Raw genomic sequence first — 24,304 nt, 5'->3', positions numbered from 1 at the left:
GTACAGGTGCCTCTTGCTCAGAGGGGCCGGGGGTACTATTCTCCGCTGTTTCTAGTCCCGAAACCGAATGGGTCCATTCTCAACCTCAAGGCACTGAACAAATTTGTGAAAGTTTCCAAGTTCCGTATGGAAACCCTTCGCTCTATAGTTCTGGCCTTGGAACCTGGGGACTACATGGTCTCCCTGGACATACAGGATGCTTACCTGCATATTCCTATAGCAGTGTCACATCAACAATACCTGAAGTTCGCTATTGGCAACCTCCATTACCAGTTTCGGGCGTTACCTTTTGGTTTAACAACGGTCCGCGAGTCTTCACCAAAGCTATGGCGGTGATGACGGTGGTACTCCGCCGTCAAGGGGTCAGGATACTGCCGTATCTGGACGACTTGTTAATCCTGGCAAATTCCCCAGATCTTCTCCTGCGTCATCTGGATATGACGGTCCGGTTTCTACAAGCCCACGGGTGGCTCATCAACTGGAAGAAATCCTCCCTGTTCCCTGCTCAGAGCATGGTGCATCTGGGAGTGCTGTTGGACACTCACAACCAGAGGTTGTTCTTGTCTCAGGAGAAAGTCCTGAAACTTCAGGACAGGATTTGTTGCTTCCTTTCTCGTCCGCAAGTGTCGATACATTCGGCAATGCAGGTGCTGGGCCTCATGGTGTCAGCATTCGACATGGTGGAGTATGCTCAATTCCATTCTCGCCCCCTCCAGAAGCTGATTCTAGCCAAGTGGGACGGCCTGCCTCACCGGATCAGGTCTCACATGATCTCATTGACTCCGGAGGTCCGTCTGTCGCTGCTCTGGTGGCTCCGGGATCAACAACTGTGCAGAGGCCGTCCGTTCTGGATATCTGACTGGGTCCTGTTGACGACAGATGCCAGTCTAAGAGGTTGGGGCGCGGTGCTGGAGCAGCACTCCTTGCAGGGTCGGTGGATCAAGGAGATCAACATTCTGGAATTGCGGGCGGTCTTCAATGCGTTGAACCTAGCCCAGCATTTGATTCAGAACAGTCCTGTTCAAGTACAGTCGGACAACGCCTCCACAGTGGCATACATAAATTATCAAGGCGGCACTTGAAGCCGTTTGGCAATGAAGGAAGCCTCACGGATTCTACGTTGGGTAGAACGCCATCTACCGGCATTATCGGCAATATTCATTCCGGGAGTCCTGAATTGGGAAGAGGACTTTCTCAGTCGTCAGGACGTGCATGCCGGCGAGTGGGGCCTCCATCCAGAAGTGTTTCAACTCCTCGTGGAAAGGTGGGGTCTTCCAGATGTGGATCTGATGGCGTCTCGACACAATCACAAGGTTCCGGTCTTCGGAGCAAGGACAAGGGATCCTCAAGCAGCATTCGTGGATGCGCTGGCAGTGCCGTGGAGGTTTCGGCTGCCGTACGTGTTCCCTCCGGTGTCACTCCTGCCCAGGGTAATTCGGAAGTTCAAGCAAGAAAAAGGAAATCTGCTTCTCATAGCTCCGGCGTGGCCCAGATGGCACTGGTTCTCAGACCTGCAAGGCCTATCGTCAGAGCGTCCACTTCTACTTCGACAACGCCCAGACCACCTCGTTCAGGGCCCCTGTGTCTACCAGGACCTAGCCCGGCTGTCTTTGACAGCGTGGCTCTTGAAGCTTCCATCTTAAGAGCTAAGGGTTTTTCTGAAGAGGTCATTAAAACTATGTTGCGGGCCCGGAAACCGGCCTCTGCTCGAATTTACCATCGGGTCTGGCATTCCTACTTTGTTTGGTGCGCATCTAACCATTATGACGCTTCCAAGTTTAGTACAGCCAAACTTTTGGCTTTTCTACAGCAGGGCCTAGATTTAGGCCTGCGTCTGGCCTCCCTCGAGGTTCATATATCTGCCTTGTCGGTGTGGTTTCAGAGAAAAATTGCGACTTTACCTTATGTTCATACTTTCACACAGGGTGTGTTGCGTATCCAACCTCCCTATGTCCCGCCTGTGGCTCCTTGGGACTTGTCGGTGGTTTTGGAGGCGTTGCAGAAGCCTCCATTTGAACCTCTTTGTTCAAGCTGACCTTAAGTGGCTTTCCCTTAAGGTGGTGTTCTTGCTGGCTATTGCCTCTGCTAGAAGAGTGTCGGATTTGGGTGCCTTGTCTTGTAGTTCCCCATATCTGATTTTTCACCGTGACCGGGCGGTTCTTAGGACTCGTCCCGGATATTTACCTAAGGTGGTTTCTTCGTTCCACCTTAAGCAGGAGATTGTGGTTCCAGCTTTTGTTTCTCCTGATTTGTCTCCCAAAGAGCGGTCTTTTGGATGTGGTACGGGCTCTCCGTATCTATGTGAAGAGAACTGCTTCTATTCGAAAGTCTGATTCTCTCTTTGTTTTGTTTGGATTTCACAAACGTGGCTGGCCTGCTCACAAGCAGACCCTGGCCAGGTGGATTAGAATGGTGATTGCGCATGCTTATGTGAAGGCTGGTCTGTCAGCTCCTGTTCACAATACGGCCCATTCTACTCGGTCTGTTGGACCTTCTTGGGCGGCCCAACGTGGTGCGACCCTTGACCAATTGTGCAAGGCGGCTACGTGGTCCTCCGAGAACACGTTCATAAGGTTCTATGCCTTCGATACTGTCGCTTCCCCTGGATGCTTCCTTTGGACGCCGGGTTCTTGTGCCCGCTACAGTGCGTCCCCTCCCATAAGGAACTGCTTTAGGACATCCCCATTGTCCAGACTTGTGGAGCCCAGTGTACCCCGCAGCAGAAAACGAGTTTTATGGTAAGAACTTACCCTTGTTAAAGCTCTTTCTGCGAGGTACACTGGGCTCCACAAGGCGCCCACCCTGACGCACTTAGCTTCTTTGGGTTGATATGGCATTAGCCGCTGACACTTCTCTTGTCGTGAGAGTGTGGTGTATGTGGCTACTAACAGTTGTCTCTTTTCCTGCTACTGCATTGGGCTGGTTAACTAAACTGAGCTCCTGTGCTGGGAGGCGTGGTTATAGAGGAGGCGGCGCTGTGCATTCTGGGAACAGTCAAAGCTTTGAGCCTGTTGGTGCCTCGGATCAAGATCCTACTCTACACCCCATTGTCCAGACTTGTGGAGCCCAGTGTACCTCGCAGAAAGAGTTTTAACAAGGGTAAGTTCTTACCATAAAACTCGTTTTTGCCATTATGTCCCTGTCCTTTGTATGGAATAACATGGGGTTTCCTTCTGTTTTTCTTATGACTAGTTTGCATTGTTTTTTCTGTGTTCTACCTTTCTGAGATGGATGTGATTTACTGTTTCCTCCTTCACAGTCTCCTCATCCTGATGTCCGGAAATCGGCGTATGAAGCTCTCGGAAAATTTGTACGCTCAATGAATCTTGTTTGTCAGAAGAACCCTAGTGAGCCTAATGCTGCAGGTATGGTGATTAGTATGATTTGTGCTAGTTCACCACTGGGAGGTAAAGAAAAGTGGTGCTGGAAAAGTATAAAAGTATATAATAATCTGATAAGACATAAACTGGACATCACAATGGAAAGAGGTGGGCTGACTCTAGTACCATCAAAGAAGAGAGTAGCTAAAGTGGAATTGGACAATAAAAAATGTCTGTTATATGCTAGAAATACAAAAATGCAGTGATGACAGAAGAACAAGGGTGTGTTGATTAGAACATTCAACTCGATTCCCTCTAATATTATCTTTTTAATACTTCCGACAGTTCTGCTCCGTCTGTTGGATCTCCTCATCCCTACCTATCTTCATGCTGCAATGCATGACAAAGAACATGAAGTGGTAATGACTGTCCTAGAGTCTTTGAACAATTTACTGAAAGATGTAAAGGACCCATGTGTGAGAGAGCCTGAGCAGCTAGAGAAAATCTGTGTGGTCATCAATGCTGTACTGCAGAGCAAGGTAGAACATGTACACATGGATATCTGGGCCAGCCATAACACTGTAGAGTATAACCTAGTTCTCTATCCACAGACAGCTTGTCAAGATCCTGAGGCAGACGATGAAGAGGACAAGCAGCAGGTTTGCACATTTTCCTTTCTTTTGCATTGTACCAGTTCTTTCCACATGCTAAATATTAGTACCAGTGTTTTTCTTTGATAAACTTAGCTCTGCATTTTCATATTCAAGACAATAAATTCAACAGTTTCAGTTTATTTTCTCTGCATCACAAAATATTTAAAATCATATATATTAATACATTACAGCAACATGCCCCCATTCTGGGGGTGCAGGGTGACATGGAAATGAGGAGGAGATGGCATAAAGTCATGTTGGGTTGCCTGTACATTGCTGGATTAATATTAATGTTAACAGTAAAATCCTTTGCAAAATATCAGCCGATCAAGTATTGTGATAACATAAATTGTATATTAGATCATTGGCCAATCAGTGTCTAGAGGGTTCCTCTGTAACTGAGTGCCCAAGGGCAAATTACACTATTTATCTTTGTTTGTTTGAATTTATTATCATTGTTTAACATTTCACAGTTGTAATATCATTCTTGCTCTTAATGTTCCGCGCTGTGCATTGCACTTTCCTCTTACACCCTGTCCATCTTTTACTTTGCTTCCAATTCGTCTCTTCTGCTACCTGTCTCCTCTATCTTCCATCTTGTCCTTTTACACATTACTCTTGCTTTTTGTATTAAAACATTCTTTAATCAAACATTGCACTTATTATGTCAGGTTATACTTTCCTGTTTTGGAACACTCCATTTGTGTCTATTAATCTCTATGTCCTTTATTACTTTTGCACATTCATCTGCACTGTACACTGTGCTTAGTGGCTCGGGTATTTGAAACCGAAAGATGCCACAGAGACTGTCCAAAGCCAGAATGGACCATGAGTTAACTGCTATAAAAGGAGGGAGGACATAAAATGATACTGCGGTACCTATACTTGGCAGGAGAGCTAGCGCTAGTGCATTCAGAGGTCTTTCTACTTTTAATTTTGTCCATGTAATATAGTCTCTGTTTTCCATCGTGTTATGGAATAACGTGGCACCGAGAGCAAGCCCAATGGCTGGAACCAACCAGTCGATTTGTCTGTCTCCATTAATATACATGATGAGGCACTTCCAGTCCCAGTTGTTACACACTGGTGGATTTTCTGTAAGTTCAGGAATGATATGCTTGCCATATGAAGCGGCAATTAACCAGCAAGTCAGACCGAGGAGACAAGACTGTACCGAGAGAGTGCCCCCAGCTCTGGGGATGCCACCCCATCTGTTTATACGGGATCGACTCCACTCTTCACTGAAGCAGACCCAAGGAAGCAGCAGAGTGACAGATCTGTAGGTCTCGTTTTGAAAGCAAAGGAATCGTAGAAATAATGTCTCTGTGCTGATAGGTAAACTCCAGCCCCCAAACCATAAACACAGCAAGAACCCTGCAAAAAAAGAATACTGGTGAAAACCTGTTTTTGCAGACACATCATCACAGCACATGAATTTTGAAAGACAAGATAAAAATGTTAGGTGGCAACAACAATAATGATGGGGAAAAAATAAATATTTAAGTTTTACTGTGTATACAGTTTGTGTGGAGTTGTGGTACTGTCTGGAATTCAGAGCAGGCACCTCTGTTTTACACTTTCAGTACTAAAGCAGCTTCTGTTTAATTTCTTGCTTGATTTGGATTTAATTCAATGATTTCATCTTCTCCCAGTATGATTACTTTTATTTTTTACACTCGCCTGCTCTCTGAAATAAGTAGGTAGTCCTACATATTCTCCTTTTGTTTTGATCACATATATGTGCTTTATCCTTTTTTGGTTATTTAGAACTGTTTATAATTTTAAGGGGCAGATTTAACAACAAATTATATTCTTGCGTTGTTCATCTTAAATGGTGTTCTAACTGATCGGCTTGTAACTGTCATTTTTCAAATGTGACAGTTGGGAGTTTATTGGTTAGAGCACCATTTAAGATTAGTAACAAGTGATGATAAGAATATCACTCGTTGTTAAATTTGCCCCTTAATGCTGTATATACTGTGCTACTAACATCACAATTATGTGATGACCTTACCTCAATAGGTTTTCTTTCTCTTTTAAGTTTATTACGTTGACATATACCGACATATAGGGTATACTCAATTCGCTGATGGGATAAAGCATTTTAATTGAATACAGTTTCCTCGCATGGCAGGATCCGTTAGCTGCAGGGTAATTGAATATGCCACATATTGTGCTAAGTGATCGTCTTGCTGAGACACCACAGCTTTACACTAGTGTCCAGTCAGCCAGTATTTTGCACTTTTCATATGAAATTGCTTAGGAATGAAAGAGTGAGCATGTTTTTGTAGCAGCTTGCTATTCAAGATGTGTCTATCTTTTTTTAACTTTTTTGTACCTTTTTTTTTTTAAATATTGCTCCACTGGGTGTTTTATGACCTGTGATTACATTTATATGAGATTTATGGTGCAGTTCAGAGTATCAGTACATTCACTCTTGTATTCCTACTTTATATTAGAAAAGGCCTTGAAGATTGGGAACATACATATGTTTACAATGTGTGCATTATTGCGTCTGTATGAGTGTTTTTGTGGGTCAGAAAGAAGGCCCTATATAATTATTAATTTATATTTCAATAAGGTGGGCTCAAGAAGTGGCGTATGTTTTAGTCCTCGCAAACGTGACCTGGCCATTGCCTGGTGTGGCACACAATGGTTGAAAAAAGAACCTATCACCATTATGCACTTTATACGGAGACTTCTTTGTCTACTTCAGCGTAGATGGTGGCATATGTGTAGGAAACTGGTAAAGCTGATGGCTCCTCCTCCGTTATTATTCCATTACTCTGCATATGAGGTATGCCAATGGCTTTCTACTCGTGAAGTATTTATTCTGTAAGTATTTATCATTTTTAATATTTGAGAAGGGGTTATACACAGATGCAGACCACTGCAACATGGCTGTTCCTCCGATCCCAGACACTGCAATTTCCCACACAGAGAGAGGTAAACTGCAGGCTCTTTACTTAATCCGACAGTCAGTGGAACTCAGGGAATCCCAAATTCACTTTAGGGAGAGATTCCTTCATAAAAGAAATGCACTGTTGTACTTTACTAATTAGAGGACACCCAACAACCTTGTTTTGGAGAAGAGCGGGAATGCTGGGATAACAGTATTTCCTTTCCTGTCAAAATGTCGGCCTGTACTGTTACATGACTCCCTTCAACTCCCAAACTTTCTTCAACCCGCCACGTCACCCATTCATCAATGCAGTCATCAGAAGAGCCCCCCATTTTTGGGGGGAATTGTGTCATCTTTGTGCTGTCCAACTTAAAGGGACCTCTTCCATTATTTCCTTTGGACAATTTTGATTATGTCCAATACTTGGGAATCCCTATCCAAAGTGTTTTTGCCAAAGTCTATGCCTAACTAACTTTCCTACAGAACATTCAACCCTGCTGTGACAATATGCAGTCCTATTTTTTTTTTTTCAAATTTTGCTTTTGCATATATCCATATCGCCTCCAGCGCTGCCTATTTTGCTGTCACTGATGTTTTTCCAGCTTTCAGACACTTATGCTGTTGCCTCCTCCATGCATCTTTAAGAATATAGCTTACATTTTGATTCATCATACTTCTCCCCCTGGACAAGGATTACGGTCTCTAGGAGCTATTATCTCCACTTTTGAGTACCCTGCAAACTGCTCCTTTATACTACATGAAGGAAGGGACTGAGGTCTCAACCCTGAACACATGGCCACTCCTGCAATTCAACATATACTCAATTGAAACTAAAGTTCAGAGTTTGTGGTCCAGGTTTCTTGGCTTTTGAGAGTGCCAATTATACATTTCACATCATGGTTGTCTCCCTGGCACAGTGGATCCACCTCTCCCATCTGACAGCAGAGAGACCATTCTTAGTCATGGTCTGGCACTTAGTGACTACAGATGCCAGTTTCCTGGGTTAAAGAATCCCAGAAGACCTTATTTTCTCTGAGGTTTTTTATTTTATTTTTACCAACCCCCATCCTTGAAATTAGAGAGATTTATGTGGCTATGGTCAGTCGGACTTTGCTCCTGGTCTGGGGAATTATGGTCCGCACTGACCATGCCACAGGTGTTGGCTTATATTAACTATAAGGAGACAATGCAGCCCCAGACCATGAGGGAAATAGTTTTCATTCTGCAGTGAGTGAATAATTTTGTTCTGACCATATCTGTGATCTACATCCCAGCACTGGCAATTTCTAGGTAGATTTCCTGAGCTATCAAAGCCTGAACCTTGTGCAGATCTATTCCCTATAAATAAATATCTTGGCGGCCTGACCAAATCACAAGCTCCTCGTCTGACTCTGTGTCCCAGGGACATGTCCTTTCAGTGCTCAAACAGTTCCCTGGAAATTCCAATCTGGCTACTTCTTCCCAAGACCACTCATTCCACAGATCCTAAGAAAGGTCATACTTCAAAGTAGACTTAATGGCATGGAAATTGAAGCTATGATTCTTATGTAAAAGAGCTTAGCCAGCGCCACTATTGAAATTATGATGTTGCTGCAGGCACAGAATGGCATTTTCCTGCCAAGGTGTTTCATATCTGCACAGTTTCTCTTCTGCTCCACAATGTTATAGGAAAGAGCTTTTCTCTGAATTGCAGTTTCACTACAGATTAGGCACAATGTGCAACCATCTCTGCACAGGGCTTATACAGTATTAGATAAATAGCTAGATAGATAGAGGGGCATACAGTATAGTGTACTAAATAAAAGCCCTATCTGTCCCCACAATAAAACCAACATGTTTTTTGAGGGGTAAAATGTACAAATTATTCCCACTGAGAACAGACACCCTCAAAACATGAACATTGGTCCAGTTATGAAGGGGCAAGAGGAACCCTCTACTTAGTTGATTTTCTCCTGCCTTAAGCTGATCTGGCAGTAGTCAGTGATGCAATATTTAATCTCCTGCATCAAAGTTACTGTAGATGAAAACAAAATGGTTGTATTAATGAAAACAGCAATACCGATTTAACAGTATCTGCTAAGGGGTATATTCAATTGAAGTTGAAAGCTGCCGTCTGTCGAAAAGACGGTAGTTTTCGACTTTTTAAGGTCGAATCGTCAATCGACCTATTCAATCAAACCCCAAATTTTTAGACATGTCGAGGAATTCGACTTGTTGAAAAGCACGTTGATCGTCGGAATAGCTGCCGATCAACGTGCTTGTGTCGAAAACGGGGGCCCCCTTTTCGACCATCTCACTTCGACTTTAAAAAAAGTCGAAGTAGATGGGGAGAGCCTGAGGCGGGGACGGACAGAGACGAGGCGGGGACCTGGTGAGCAGCACTGGAGTATGTCACAGCCGCCGCTCACAGTAGCGTCCACCCGGCTCCAACAAACGAGACCTCACTTCCTGGAGGCGGGTGGACGCTGCCGTGAGCAGTGGCTGTGATGCAGGGACAGAGAGGAGGGACTGGAGAGGCAGAGAGACTGGGGGGGGGGGGGGGGGAGAGCAGCGCTACAGCAGCGGCTATATTGCCGCTGCTGTAGCGCTGCTCTCCCCCGTCTGCCCGCGGCTCTCTCCCCCTCATCTCAATTCGACTTTTGTAAAAGTCGAATTGAGATGTCATTTGAATAGCCCAGACCGGATCCATTCCGACAAATGAATGTCGGAATGGATCCAACTTCAATTGAATATACCCCTAAATGTGTATCTTTAACTATCTGAGGTCTGCAAGAGACCTTTATCATTACCACATGTAAAACGAAGGAAATTAAAAATACCCCTAATGTAAATGTAAAAAATATACCTTAAAGCATACTATGATGAACAACTGTGATTAAAACAATTCTCATATTTAGCAGAAGTCCACTATCCGTGGACAGAATGCTATCCTCGGCAGCCTGTATGCAGTCCTGACAATTGTTTTCTGTGTGGACCAACTGCAAGGTTCAGTGTTGAATCTACACCTGCTTGTTTCAGCTCCCCTGACACAGTTTTGGCTACTAAACAGAAAGCAAAGCCATTGTTTATTAAATCTTGTGGCATAATTATTATGAATATACACTGACATTTATTGCTTGCCTGGCCAAAAATACTGGAAGCAAGATTCAAAGTCTGGATAGCACTTCAAAAAAACCTGTCATTGGCTACTGACATATTTTGAATAGAGATACATGATCAAGGTTAAACGGTGTTTGTCGAGTACTGAAAATAATATGGCCCTTCTAAAGGAAGACTGGATGAAAAGCAAGATGAAAAGCAAGATTATAACCTGATATATACAGATGTGTCCACTTACATCTTTGCTTTGATGTGTCCACTTACATCTTTGCTTTTTACCAATTTGGCACAAAATGCAAAACACGGCTAAGCTGTTTTTCATGAGTAGTGAGTGAATGAATTTTAAAATTTTTGTTTGCCATAATAGAATATGTATAAAGTAGCATATTAATGAAGCAAATTAAGAAAAATCACAAGGCATGGCTAAATCTCTGAGTCTATGGCATGCAAAACCGTGCCATACATGGCGGGATATAGCAAAGATGTATGTGGACACATCTGTACGTGCCCAAACTGAAAATTTTAGTTGCAGATCCAGATTGAGTATCCCACATCCAAAATGCTAAAATACAGACATTTCTGAGCATTGCTTTCCTATGGTTAGGTGTACACAAACTTTGTTTCATGCATAAGATTAGTTAATATATTGTATAAAATTATCTTCAGGTTGTAATAAGGTGTTTATGAAACATAAATTAATTTCGTGTATGTACACAAACTTAGTTTCATACACCAAGATATAAAAAAATAGTGTATAAAATGACCTTCAAGATATGCATAAGGTGTATATGAAACATAAATACATTTTGTGTGTTGTGTGTGTGTGTGTGTGTGTGTGTGTGTGTGTGTGTGTATATATATATATATATATATATATATATGTGTGTGTACAAAGGTGTGTGTGTGTATATATATATATATATATATATATATGTGTGTGTGTGTGTGTGTATATATATATATATATATATATATATATATGTATGTGTGTGTGTGTGTATATATATATATATATATATATATATATATATATATAGTGTTTGTGTATATTCCAAAGTACGTAAAAATCTGTTATCCAAAATACTTTTGTCATTTTGGAAACGGGAGACTCAGCCTGTAGTGAAGACATTTCATTCTCCCTCCCAAGGTTTATATAATAATGTTACAGGTGAGAGTACATGTCTCATACCTCCCAACATTTGAATCCAATGTAGAGGGACATCTGCGCGTGCCCACCCGAAAAGGAGGCATGGCCTATAAAAGGGGGCGTGGCTTCACGGGAGAGCCCGCAATTGCGAACCACGCCCTGTTTTCATCACTGAGGGGCCACCTCTCCCTCTGTCTCCACTGAATAGATGCTGTGCGCATGCACAAAGTGTCTATTCTCCGCTACTCTGCTAAGTAGAGCAGCAGTGACAGGAGCCTCCCAACTGCCCTCCCACCACGGGACACTGTTGCCTGTGGGTGGGACCAGCAGGACAGTCACAAAAAAACAGGACTGTCCAGCGAATATCGAGACAGTTGAGAGGTATGCATATCTCCATATAAGCTTGTTTAGAAAATCACCTCATGGAGAGTATCCCCTGTGATCACCATGACAACTAATGAATGCATCCTAATTATCATGAACTGGTGTTGAGGAAGCTGTCATCGCTACAGTGAGTCTATGCGATTGTGGTACATGAAGGAACACAACTGCTTGTTGTTTTCTGTAAGTGGAGGTTCAGTTGTTGTGAGGAAAGAATTTGCTGTGGAGGCATAGGGGTATATGCAATTCCGGGCGAATTGCGGCATTTTTTCGCCCGTTTTTAAATTCGACACAATTCGACCGTCGAAGCCCGGCCGGGCTCCACTAGCTGGAGAGATAATGCCACAGCCGGGGGACACTTTAATACTGGTCCCTGCGGCCGTGGCATTAAATACCCAACTAGTCACCCCTGGCCGGGGTACCCTGGAGGAGTGGGGACCCCTTAAATCCCCCCCCCTCCAGCCACCCAAGGGCCGGGGTGAAGCCCGAGGCTGTCCCCCCCCCCCCCCCATCCAAGGGCTGCGGATGGGGGGCTGATAGCCATGTGTAAAAATGAAAGAATATTGTTTTTTGCAGAAGAACTACAAGTCCCAGCAAGCCTCCTCCGTAAGCTGGTACTTGGAGAACCACAAGTACCAGCATGCGGGGGTAATACGGGCCCGCTGGTACCTGTAGTTCTACTGCAAAAAAAATACCCAAATAAAAACAGGACACAGACACCGTGAAAGTAAAACTTTATTACATACATGCCGACACACATACTTACCTATGTTGACACGCCGACTCTGTCCACACGTCTCCAAGTAAAATCTGGGGTACCTGAAAATAAAATTATACTCTCCTAAATCCAGTGTCCTGTTCTTTTTTTGTAATCCACGTACTTGGCAAAAAAACAAACCGCATTTACCGATCCACACGGACTGAAAGGGGTCCCATGTTTACACATGGGACCCCTTTCCCCGAATACTGAGACCCCCGTGACTCCTGTCACAGAGGGTCCCTTCAGCCAATCAGGGAGCGCCACGTCGTGGCACTCTCCTGATTGGCTATGCGCGTCATCGCACAGCCCCTCCATTATATTCAATGGTGGGAACTTTGCGGTCAGCGGTGAGGTCACCCGCGGTCAGCGGGTATTTAATGCCACGGCCGCAGGGACCGGTATAAAAGTGTCCCCCGGCTGTGGCATTATCTCCCCAGCTAGTGGAGCCCGGTGCTGGTTAAAAAAATACGGGGGACTCCTATGCTTTTTGTCCCCCGTATTTTTTGCACCAGGACCGGACACAGAGCCCGGTGCTGGTTCTAAAAATACGGGGGATCCCCTGTCCATTTTTCCCCCGTATTTTTACAACCAGGACCGGCTCAAAGAGCCCGAGGCTGGTTATGCTTAGGAGGGGGGACCACACACATTTTTTTTTCAGAATTTTATCCCATTCGCACCCCTTCACACTGAAAACCATGCTCTCTCAATTTTCTGTCAGTTAAAAAAATATTATTTTTAAAAGTATATAAATAATAGTTGAAAATCCTAATAGACAAACCAAGTAACCTAATCCCTTCTAATATAAATAGATATGCTATTAGCAATAAAAAAAAAAAACACAAAAAAAAACATGTTTTAAAAAAATTTTTTATTAGATTCCGCCAGCAAAGTGAGGCGGAATGAAATTGACGAATTTACTGTCGAAAAGCACTGTTGTCGAATCGACATTTTTAAATTGAATATACTTTTGTCGAAAAGCCGCATTTTTACCATTGCAGACATGTCGAATTTGTGACCTGTCGAATTTCAAAAAGTCGAATCTGAAAAGTCAGGTTTTTTTTGTCGAAAAGTACTGTATTGCATTGTCAATTTTTTTTTTTTTTGTCGAAAATGTAGAAAAACGGGGCATTTTCGACAAAAAAAAAAATACATTTGACAATGCTGAATGCCCCGTTTTTCGACATTTTCAGGCAATTTGACCGCAATTGCATATACCCCATAGACTGGTATGAGGTGGTAGTGCTGTAATGTTACTGGTGTACTGTGGGGGCACAAACTGGTTTACAGGAGCACTGTATAAAATAGAGGCAATTGGGCAGTATTTAATTTACCACAAAATCACAGCTATTTTTTTGTGTCTATTGCATGAAAATTGCCACAAAAAAATTCAAATTTTTCACCCTATTCTATTCCAAACGTGTGAAAATGGGACTTGGGGTGGGGAAAAAAAAAAGTGAAAAATCAGGGTGAAAATGGGGAAATCAATAACTTTTAGAAAATGGTAAGCCAACATAGGACAACAGTATAGAAGTATATTATAGGTTATATTAAATTATATTTGGGAATGCATTTTTCAAATAAAATGGAAAAATATTATAAAAGCAAGTTTTTTTTTTCAGCAAAATAAGTGCTCAAATTGAATTTTTGGGTACAAAAAATGGGTATAAGTATATTTTCACCAAGTTTTCATCTGCTCAGAGTAGGTGAAGTGAAATTTGCGGTAAACTTACTGTGCGAAAAGTTTTCTCAGCTAACTAGGTAGGGGTTTTTCGCGATTCGCTGTAAAAGTCTATTTTCTCTGACGTCCTAGTGGATGCTGGGAACTCCGTAAGGACCATGGGGAATAGCGGCTCCGCAGGAGACTGGGCACAAAAGTAAAGCTTTAGGACTACCTGGTGTGCACTGGCTCCTCCCCCTATGACCCTCCTCCAAGCCTCAGTTAGATTTTTGTGCCCGGCCGAGAAGGGTGCACACTAGAGGCTCTCCTGAGCTTCTTAGTGAAAGTTTAGTTTTAGGTTTTTTATTTTCAGTGAGACCTGCTGGCAACAGGCTCACTGCATCGAGGGACTAAGGGGAGAAGAAGCGAACTCACCTGCGTGCAGAGTGGATTGGGCTTCTTAGGCTACTGGACACCATTAGCTCCAGAGGGACCGAACACAGGCCCAGCCTCGGAGCTCGGTCCCAGAGCCGCGCCGCCGGCCCCCTTACAGAGCCAGAAGCAAGAAGAGGTCCGGAAAAATCGGCGGCAGAAGACATCCTGTCTTCACCAAGGTAGCGCACAGCACTGCAGCTGTGCGCCATTGCTCCTCAGCACACTAAACACTTCGGTCACTGAGGGTGCAGGGCGCTAGGGGGGGGCGCCCTGAGCAGCAATAAAAACACCTTGGCTGGCGAAAATACATCACATATAGCCCCCAGGGCTATATGGATGAATTTTAACCCCTGCCAGATTCCACAGAAAAACGGGAGAAAAGGCCGCCGAGAAGGGGGCGGAGCCTATCTCCTCAGCACACTGGCGCCATTTTTCTCACAGCTCCGTTGGAGGGAAGCTCCCTGGCTCTCCCCTGCAGTTACTACACTACAGAAAGGGGTTAAAAAAGAGAGGGGGGCACTAATTAGGCGCAGTATAACAATACAGCAGCTATAAGGGGAAAAACACTTATATAAGGTTATCCCTGTATATATATATATATATATATATATATATATATATATAGCGCTCTGGTGTGTGCTGGCATACTCTCCCTCTGTCTCCCCAAAGGGCTAGTGGGGTCCTGTCCTCTATCAGAGCATTCCCTGTGTGTGTGCTGTGTGTCGGTACGTTGTGTCGACATGTATGAGGAGGTAAATGAGGTGGAGGCGGAGCAATTGCCTGTAACAGAGATGTCACCCCCTAGGGATTCGACACCTGAGTGGATGAGCTTATGGAAGGAATTATGTGACAGTGTCAGCTCTTTACAAAAGATTGATGACATGAGACAGCCGGCGACTCAGCCTGTGCCTGTCCAGGTGTCTCAAAAGCCATCTGGGGCTCTAAAACGCCCGTTACCGCAGATGGCAGATACAGACGCCGACACGGATACTGACTCCAGTGTCGACGATTAAGAGACGAATGTGACTTCCAGTAGGGCCACACGTTACATGATTGAGGCTATGGAAAATGTTTTTACACATTTCTGATAATACCAGTACCACTAAAAAGGGTATTATGTTGGGTGAGAAAAAACTGCCTGTAGTTTTTCCTGCATCTGAGGAATTAAATGAAGTGTGTGATGATGCGTGGGTTTCCCCCGATAAAAACTGTTAATTCCTAAAAAGTTATTAGCATCATACCCCTTCCCGCCAGAGGATAGGGCACGTTGGGAAACACCCCTTAGGGTGAATAAAGCGCTCACACGCTTGTCTAAACAGGTGGCACTAACGTCCCCGGATACGGCCGCCCTTAAGGAACCTGCTGACAGAAAGCAGTAAAATATCCTAAAATGTATATACACTCACACGGGTGTGATACTGCGACCAGCAATCGCCTCAGCCTGGATGTGCAGTGCTGGGGTGGCTTGGTCGGATTCCCTGACTGACAATATTGATACCCTAGATAGGGACAGTATATTACTAACTATAGAGCATTTAAAAGATGCATTTCTATATATGCGTGATGCACAGAGGGATATTTGCCGACTGGCATCAAGAGTAAGTGCGCTGTCCATTTCTGCCAGAAGAGGGTTATGGACAAGACAGTGGTCAGGTGATGCTGATTCCAAAAGGCATATGGAAGTATCGCCTTATAAAAGGGAGGAGTTATTTGGGGTATGTCTAACAGACCTGGTGGCCACGGCAACGGCTGGAAAATCCACATTTTTACCCCAGGTAGCTTCTCAACCTAAGAAGACTCCATATTATCAGGCGCAGTCCTTTCGGCCCCATAAGGGCAAGCGGGCAAAAGGCGCCTCATTTCTGCCCCGTGGCAGAGGGAGAGGAAAAAGGCTGCAGCAAACAGCCAATTCCCAGGAACAAAAGCCCTCTCCCGCCTCCGCAAAGTCCTCAGCATGACGCTGGGGCTTTACAAGCGGTCTCAGGCACGGTGGGGGCCCGTCTCAAGAAATTCGAGACGTCTCCCCCTCGCCGTTTCATAAAGTCTGCTTTACCGACGTCTCCCTCAGACAGGGAGACAGTATTGCAAGCCATTCACAGGCTGTATTCCCAGCAGGTGATAATCAAGGTACCCCTACTGCAACAGGGAAAGGGGTACTATTCCACACTATTTGTGGTACCGAAGCCGGACGGCTCGGTGAGACCAATTTTTAAACTAAAATCCTTGAACACTTACATACAAAGGTTCAAATTCAAGATGGAGTCACTCAGAGCAGTGATTGCAAACCTGGAAGAAGGGGACTATATGGTCTCTCTGGACATCAAAGATGCTTACCTACATGTCCCAATTTACCCTTCTCCAAGGGTACCTCAGGTTTGTGGTACAGAACTGTCACTATCAGTTTCAGACGCTGCCGTTTGGATTGTCCACGGCACCCCGGGTCTTTACCAAGGTAATGGCCGAAATGATGATACTCCTTCGAAAGAAGGGAGTTTTAGTTATCCCTTACTTGGACGATCTCCTGATAAGGGCAAGATCCAGGGAACAGTTGGAAGTCGGGGTAGCACTATCTCAGATAGTGCTGCGGCAGCACGGTTGGATTCTCAATATTCCAAAATCGCAGCTGATCCCGACGACACGCCTTCTATTCCTAGGGATGATCCTGGACACAGTCCAGAAAAAGGTGTTTTCTCCCGTAGGAGAAAGCCAGGGAGTTATCCGAACTAGTCAGAAACCTCAGAAGCATCAGTGCACAAGGGTCCTGGGAAAAATGGTGGCTTCCTACGAAGCAATTCCATTCGGCAGATTCCACGCAAGAACTTTCCAGTGGGACCTGCTGGACAAATGGTCCGGATCGCATCTTCAGATGCATCAGCGGATAACCCTGTCACCAAAGACAAGGGTGTCTCTCCTGTGGTGGTTGCAGAGTGCTCATCTTCTAGAGGGCCGCAGATTCGGCATTCAGGACTGGGTCCTGGTGACCACGGATGCCAGCCTGCGAGGCTGGAGAGCAGTCACACAGGGAAGAAATTTCCAGGGCTTGTGGTCAAGCCTGGAGACATCACTTCACATAAATATTTTGGAGCTAAGGGCCATTTACAATGCCCTAAGCCAAGCAAGACCTCTGCTTCAAGGTCAGCCGGTGCTGATCCAGTCGGACAACATCACGGCAGTCGCCCACGTAAACAGACAGGGCGGCACAAGAAGCAGGAGGGCAATGGCAGAAGCTGCAAGGATTTTTCGCTGGGCGGAAAATCATGTGATAGCACTGTCAGCAGTGTTCATTCCGGGAGTGGACAACTGGGAAGCAGACTTCCTCAGCAGGCACGACCTCCACCCGGGAGAGTGGGGACTTCACCCAGAAGTCTTCCACATGATTGTAAACCATTGGGAAAAACCAAAGGTGGACATGATGGCGTCCCGCCTAAACAAAAAATTGGACAGGTATTGCACCAGGTCAAGGGACCCTCAGGCAATAGCTGTGGACGCTCTGGTAACACCGTGGGTGTACCAGTCAGTGTATGTGTTCCCTCCTCTTCCTCTCATACCAAAAGTACTGAGAATTATAAGACGGAGGGGAGTAAGAACTATACTCGTGGCTCCGGATTGGCCAAGAAGGACTTGGTACCCGGAACTTCAAGAGATGCTCACGGAGGACCCGTGGCCTCTACCTCTAAGAAGGGACCTGCTCCAGCAAGGACCCTGTCTATTCCAAGACTTACCGCGGCTGCGTTTGACGGCAGGGCGGTTGAACGCCGGATCCTGAAGGAAAAAGGCATTCCGGATGAAGTCATCCCTACCCTGGTCAAGCCAGGAAGGATGTAACCGCAAAGCATTATCACCGCATTTGGCGAAAATATGTTGCGTGGTGCGAGGCCAGTAAGGCCCCGATGGAGGAATTTCAACTAGGTCGATTCCTGCATTTCCTGTAAACAGGAGTGTCTATGGGCCTAAAATTGGGGTCCATTAAGGTTCAAATTTCGGCCCTGTCAATTTTCTTCCAGAAAGAACTAGCTTCACTACCTGAAGTTCAGACGTCTGTAAAAGGGGTACTGCATATACAGCCTCCTTTTGTGCCTCCAGTGGCACCTTGGGATCTCAATGTAGTTTTGGGGTTCCTAAAGTCACATTGGTTTGAACCACTTGAATCTGTGGAGTTAAAATATCTCACATGGAAAGTGGTCATGTTGTTGGCCCTGGCCTCGGCCAGGCACGTGTCAGAATTGGCGGGCTTTATCCTGTAAAAGCCCTTATCTGATCTTCCATTCAGACAGGGCGGAATTGAGGACTCGTCCTCATTTTCTCCCTAAGGTGGTTTCAGTGTTTCATCTGAACCAGCCTATTGTGGTACCTGCGGCTACTAGTGACTTGGAGGACTCCAAGTTGTGGGACGTAGTCAGGGCCTTGAAAATATATGTTTCCAGGACGGCTGGAGTCAGGAAATCTGACTCGCTGTTTATCCTGTATGCACCCAACAAGCTGGGTGCTCCTGCTTCTAAGCAGACTATTGCTCGTTGGATTTGTAGTACAATTCAGCTTGCACATTCTGTGGCAGGCCTGCCACAGCCAAAATCTGTAAAAGCCCATTCCACAAGGAAGGTGGGCTCATCTTGGGCGGCTGCCCGAGGGGTCTCGGCGTTACAACTTTGCCGAGCAGCTACTTGGTCAGGGGCAAACACGTTTGCTAAATTCTACAAATTTGATACCCTGGCTGAGGAGGACCTGGAGTTCTCTCATTCGGTGCTGCAGAGTCATCCGCACTCTCCCGCCCGTTTGGGAGCTTTGGTATAATCCCCATGGTCCTTACGGAGTTCCCAGCATCCACTAGGACGTCAGAGAAAATAAGAATTTACTTACCGATAATTCTATTTCTCGTAGTCCGTAGTGGATGCTGGGCGCCCATCCCAAGTGCGGATTGTCTGCAATACTTGTACATAGTTATTGTTACAAAAATCGGGTTATTATTGTTGAGAGCCATCTTTTCAGAGGCTCCTCTGTTATCATGCTGTTAACTGGGTTCAGATCACAGGTTGTACGGTGTGATTGGTGTGGCTGGTATGAGTCTTACCCGGGATTCAAAATCCTTCCTTATTGTGTACGCTCGTCCGGGCACAGTATCCTAACTGAGGCTTGGAGGAGGGTCATAGGGGGAGGAGCCAGTGCACACCAGGTAGTCCTAAAGCTTTACTTTTGTGCCCAGTCTCCTGCGGAGCCGCTATTCCCCATGGTCCTTACGGAGTTCCCAGCATCCACTACGGACTACGAGAAATAGAATTATCGGTAAGTAAATTCTTATTGTTTCCCCCCACAAAAACGGATTGTCGCAGCTAGTAGAATACCATGTTAACCACTTAACTGATGATTTTTCCCTTCAAAACGGTTAATGAAATAGTTTTTTGGCCTTTTTTATGTATTTATTTAATATAGTTTCAAAAGTATTTTTTTTATATATTTTATTATAGACATCTGCAAAACAGTTCTCATCAAGAACAGGGGGACACAGGCGGGCGTATGTGATCTGACCATGCCAGCTTATACCCCTTTTCCACCTGTAGCACGGGTCGCAGCCGGGAGCCTGACACGGCTGCGACCCGTGCTACAGCCCCCTTTCCCACAGCGCTGCTAGTGATGCGGCAGGGGCAGCGCTGGGAGATCACATGATCTCCCAGCGCCGCCCTTCCATACACTGTGAACGGGAGCCGTGTCGCATCGACACGGCTCCCGTTCACACTACACAGCTTACACGTGTTCAACCCGGCAAGCTACCCGGGTAGGATTCCCGGATCACTTGATCCAGGAATTTGCAGGGGGACCCTTTTCCACTAGGAAAAAACACGGGTAAATGCGCGCCCCCGCGCATTTACCCGTATTTTTAAAGCTAGTGGAAAAGGGGTATTAGTGGTTAATGGTGCATACAATACAACAATGCTGGTGTACTGTAGGGACACTGGTCTAATTTGTAGACTGTCTAGATTCTTTAGGGCCTTTTACAGGTTAAATGGCCGCTCACTGTGCATGCTAAAGTGTACCATGTTGCCTATGCAGTGGCATAAGGCAGTCTTACATGTTTTGGTTAGCAACACCTCATCTCACAACACACTATGCACTTTATATTTTTCTGTAGAAAATTACAGAGATAACTGGCTCTTATCTTTGGACCTGGCTCTAAGCGGTTACATAAACATTTTATTTACATTAGCTGTAAATAAGTGCAGTAAAGTTAGTTTAAGTTGAGTGAGCTCTGGCTGAAATAGCTAATGGTGACAGTCCGCACCGGTTACTCCTGAGCAATTCAGTGTGTGTGCATATTGGCAAAACTTGTAAATAGAATAGAGAGATTTTCTCCAATGATAATCGGTGGCTCAGTACACACAGATACTCTTCTATTGTTCTTCCTGTGTCACTCTTGTGAAATGTGTGCTACTCAATGTCTGATGCATATCTCCTGCTCATATTCTTGTTTTTATTTTTGCTTCATTTCCTACGTTAACCCACCTTAAGCTGCACTAGTATGGTAAGGATAGCTATTTTTCAAGAGTGAAGCAATTGTCATAGCTCTGTACCCTATCAATTTACTAAATTCAAGTGATATTAGAGTTTATTTTTAGTTACACCCAAACAAGCGAATTTGTAGTCTGCATTGTTATAACTACTGGTACAGCCGCCTGTGTGTGGGTAGGCATTGAGTATGCTTTAGCAAGACACATTGCACTGTTCTAGTGTAATTGCAGAAATGTCACTCTATCTGTTACCTGATGATACAATTGTACATCTGCCCAGTGCATATGTCAATAAAGATAAGATCTGGGTCAAAGTCCAGAGTAGTGTATGCTACTAAGGTAATATAGGTATATTGGTGGCAGGTGAGCATAAATCATACTGTCCTAATTATGAGGTTTCCATGCTACAGGGAAACGTTCATCTGTGGCTACATTATCTGAGATAATGTAATCAGCTGCTGAGTATAACAAGATGTCACCATAGTAATGTATACATGAGAAATAACAGCTGCCGCAGGAATACATACTGTAACTTGCATCGCCTGTTTTTTTTCAGGTTGTGGGTTCCTCATCTGGTTAGTGTGTCTGAATGCATAAAGCATTGGTAATTGCATAGTATAGGGTGGGGACACACATAATATGATTGCAAATTGTGACAGACTGTAAATAAATTTGGCAAAATGAAAGGGATAATGCAGGTATTATGGTGAACAATGCTTTAATGCGGAATGCTTCTGTTGTGCTGATGGCTAGCGGCAGAGATCTGTGTTTATCTTTAGGAATATTTAGGTGCCTTCATTGCACAGACTGGAATGATACAATACAGAAAGGAACACAGCAGTCAGGCTTTTCCCTCATGGAAAATCACTGATTCATATATACGCTATAGCATTTTCATGGTGTAGACTTTTTATACTGTATTTATGGTACACACAGAAAGTAAAATAAGTGCAGACAAAACTCATAGAGCACTCTCACCTGTGATTGTTGTGTCCGTCATTAGAAGGATGAGTAGAGAAACAGCGGACACTTGACTGTGAGTCCCTAGAAAGCACAGGAATGGCAGAAAATTGAATAGGCATTTTCCAACCAGCAGGCACAGAATAGGCTCTTGAATACCCATTTGTGAATACTTAAGGCGAGACTTGCTTCTGCATAATGTCAATTGTTTTGCATCTCCCTCAGCATTTGGCAGGCTCTCATAGATTCATGATTGTCTTCTGAGGCAGCTGCTTTCACTACTTCAGCGTCAGCTTTCACATTTGTGTTTTGTTCTGTACACAAACTTGTTTGTCTAGTTTTTTTCTTCTCTAGGTCAAATCCCCTTTCCGTCTGCAAAGAAAAAGACAGTTTTGTTTTTAGAGCATTCTCTGCAGTGGTGACCCCTGCTTCTTGCAGAGAACCATTTTGATTGTAAATTGCTGTGACTTTGTCTTTTCCTCTGTGTGTATATTTGCACATAAGGTAATTAACCTGTAGAGCAGGTAAATCTGCAAGATCCGGTATGGGCAGGCTTTAGCAACGCTTCCATCTGTAGTTATCTGTTGGAGACACACCCACTTGCCTGTCTTTAGCAAACCTTATTCAGAGACATACTGTAATTAAGCCACATTCTAAGCATGTCTATAAGCTTTTATACTGTTTTTATTAGGTGTTTATTGTTCCTTCACAACAAAATCATTCATCACTTTCTTGGCAGGTCCACTTCTCCCCGTTGGCTCATTCATCCTTTTGTATTGTATAGGAAATACAGTATATGCGAATCATCATTGCTGACTATCCAGCGTGACAATGTTTAGCTCCCAAACTCCTCACTAATCTTATTAAAGCAGTAAACTCGGCTAAATTTAATTTAGAGATTTTTTTTTTTTTTTAGATAATCCCTGTCATTAATTCAGCCCAGGTGACTCCATTAGTGCTCTAAGTGGGAAAGTCAGGAACAAAACATTTTTGTGAAAGTGCCTGTTACTGTGAAGATCTTGCGCAGTCATTACTGTTATTTAGTGTAGCATGATATACCCTTCTGTGCTTGTTTTTTTAGCCCTTTTTATTTTTTACACAGTTTAGAGACATCCTTTTACATCCTATTAAGCGTGACAAGGAGTTATTCGTGCACCCCTATATTTGCTTCAGTTGTGAGTCAAGTGGACCCTTGACTACCTAAAGTAAAGCTGATGTGGACACAATGTTGTGCACTTTTTCAGCTTTGCTGCACCTCCCATCCCTGTCACCACCCTTTTCCCTCTGTCCCTCCCTTCTTGGGGTTGTTTCTTTCATTAATACAATATGTTTCAGATGTGTTTAAGATGAACGCATCACAGGGTTTTTTAAAAGCCTGCCACCAGGAAACATGGAGGTAGAGTCTGAATCTTATGAGCCCTACACATTAGCGATTGGCCGCCGAGGTGGCCAACGGGCGACCCGGCGGCATGGGGGATAGTGACGCGGGGAGTGAAGTTTCTTCACTCACCCTGTCACCCGGCCCCATAGCCCTGCTTGCTAATATGGACGAGATTGTCCATATTGGCATGCAAGTATAAGCGACCTGGCACCAACGATGAACGGGGGCGCTCATCATTGGTGCCTACACACTGATTGATATGAACGAGTTCTCGTTCATTAATGAACGAGAACGTTCATATCGTTCATTTAGGTCTATAAAGTGTGTAGGGCCAATTAGTCTCTTCCAATCTCTACCTTGCCCTTGGTGTATCTTTTGTGTTTAATTGTTATCCCATGTTATCTCATGTATTGATGTATAATTGTGTTTTTCTGTGCCTGTCAGCACAATTTATTCTACCTCATGCTAAGTCGTAAGACGCTCTGTATATTTCTTCCATGGGAGCATTTCAATATAGTGTTGCTTCAGTCAGTGATTGAGGCCATGCAGGAAAGAGAATTTCTGGTGCAGCAGATATCCGGGATAACTACATGGTGTTCCCCTATGGCACCACCCCTTTCTCTTTTCTCACCAAGATTTTTTGCTCCCTTGTAGCTATTTGTACGCTCTGTGGATCTTCTCCACAGTCATGGCATCTATGTCATTGTTTCTTCATTGTCAGGACTTTTGATTGTTCCATCTAGACAAGATTCTTGTGAAGACCCGATCAAGGAAGATGCTAAATCCCCATCTCAATTTTATTGTACAGCTCCTGGAAACATATAATTGAATCATAAATGGTACATATTTTCAGTACCTGCATCAACTTTTATCATATTCCTGGACCTTACTTTTGATCCAAAGATGATCATCACGGTGGGAGCTCATATTCCTACATCTGTCTAGCCCTTCTCTGACAGTAATGTCTTACACACAATTCCAAATGCGCTTTATTCAAAATGCACTTCTCTGGTTATTGAACAGGTCTCTTAGGTAACTTGCGTCCCATCCATCTATCTCTCTGATGGCCACCTCTTTTAGATGATGAGCGGATATCTACAGACTTCTAA

The 24,304-nt window shown here is 44.4% G+C and overlaps 1 protein-coding gene and 1 long non-coding RNA gene across 3 annotated transcripts in view; one reads left to right on the top strand and one right to left on the bottom strand.

Annotated features, from left to right (window-relative positions):
• The window catches only part of IPO4 (importin 4), a 272,271-nt gene that overhangs the window by 237,454 nt on the left and 10,513 nt on the right, over positions 1 to 24,304 (top strand). The window contains exons 22-25 of one of the 2 annotated variants that reach the window (XM_063913651.1): positions 3,260 to 3,365; positions 3,666 to 3,859; positions 3,932 to 3,979; positions 6,555 to 6,770. In XM_063913651.1, the coding sequence (XP_063769721.1) occupies positions 3,260 to 3,365; positions 3,666 to 3,859; positions 3,932 to 3,979; positions 6,555 to 6,770 (564 nt within the window). The remainder of the gene's footprint in view (positions 1 to 3,259; positions 3,366 to 3,665; positions 3,860 to 3,931; positions 3,980 to 6,554; positions 6,771 to 24,304) is intronic. The other variant, XM_063913652.1, reaches the window with a different exon arrangement.
• Positions 4,096 to 22,343, bottom strand: LOC134893000 (uncharacterized). The gene is made up of 2 exons (XR_010171627.1): positions 21,833 to 22,343; positions 4,096 to 5,347 (listed from the first exon to the last, which is right to left on the bottom strand). It is a non-coding gene; the product is annotated as an uncharacterized LOC134893000 (long non-coding RNA).

The sequence above is a fragment of the Pseudophryne corroboree genome, chromosome 1 (assembly GCF_028390025.1).
Source record: "Pseudophryne corroboree isolate aPseCor3 chromosome 1, aPseCor3.hap2, whole genome shotgun sequence".
Classification (NCBI taxonomy): Eukaryota; Metazoa; Chordata; class Amphibia; order Anura; family Myobatrachidae; genus Pseudophryne; species Pseudophryne corroboree.
Note: the sequence above shows the minus strand (reverse complement) of the source record. Positions and strands in the feature narration are given on the sequence as shown.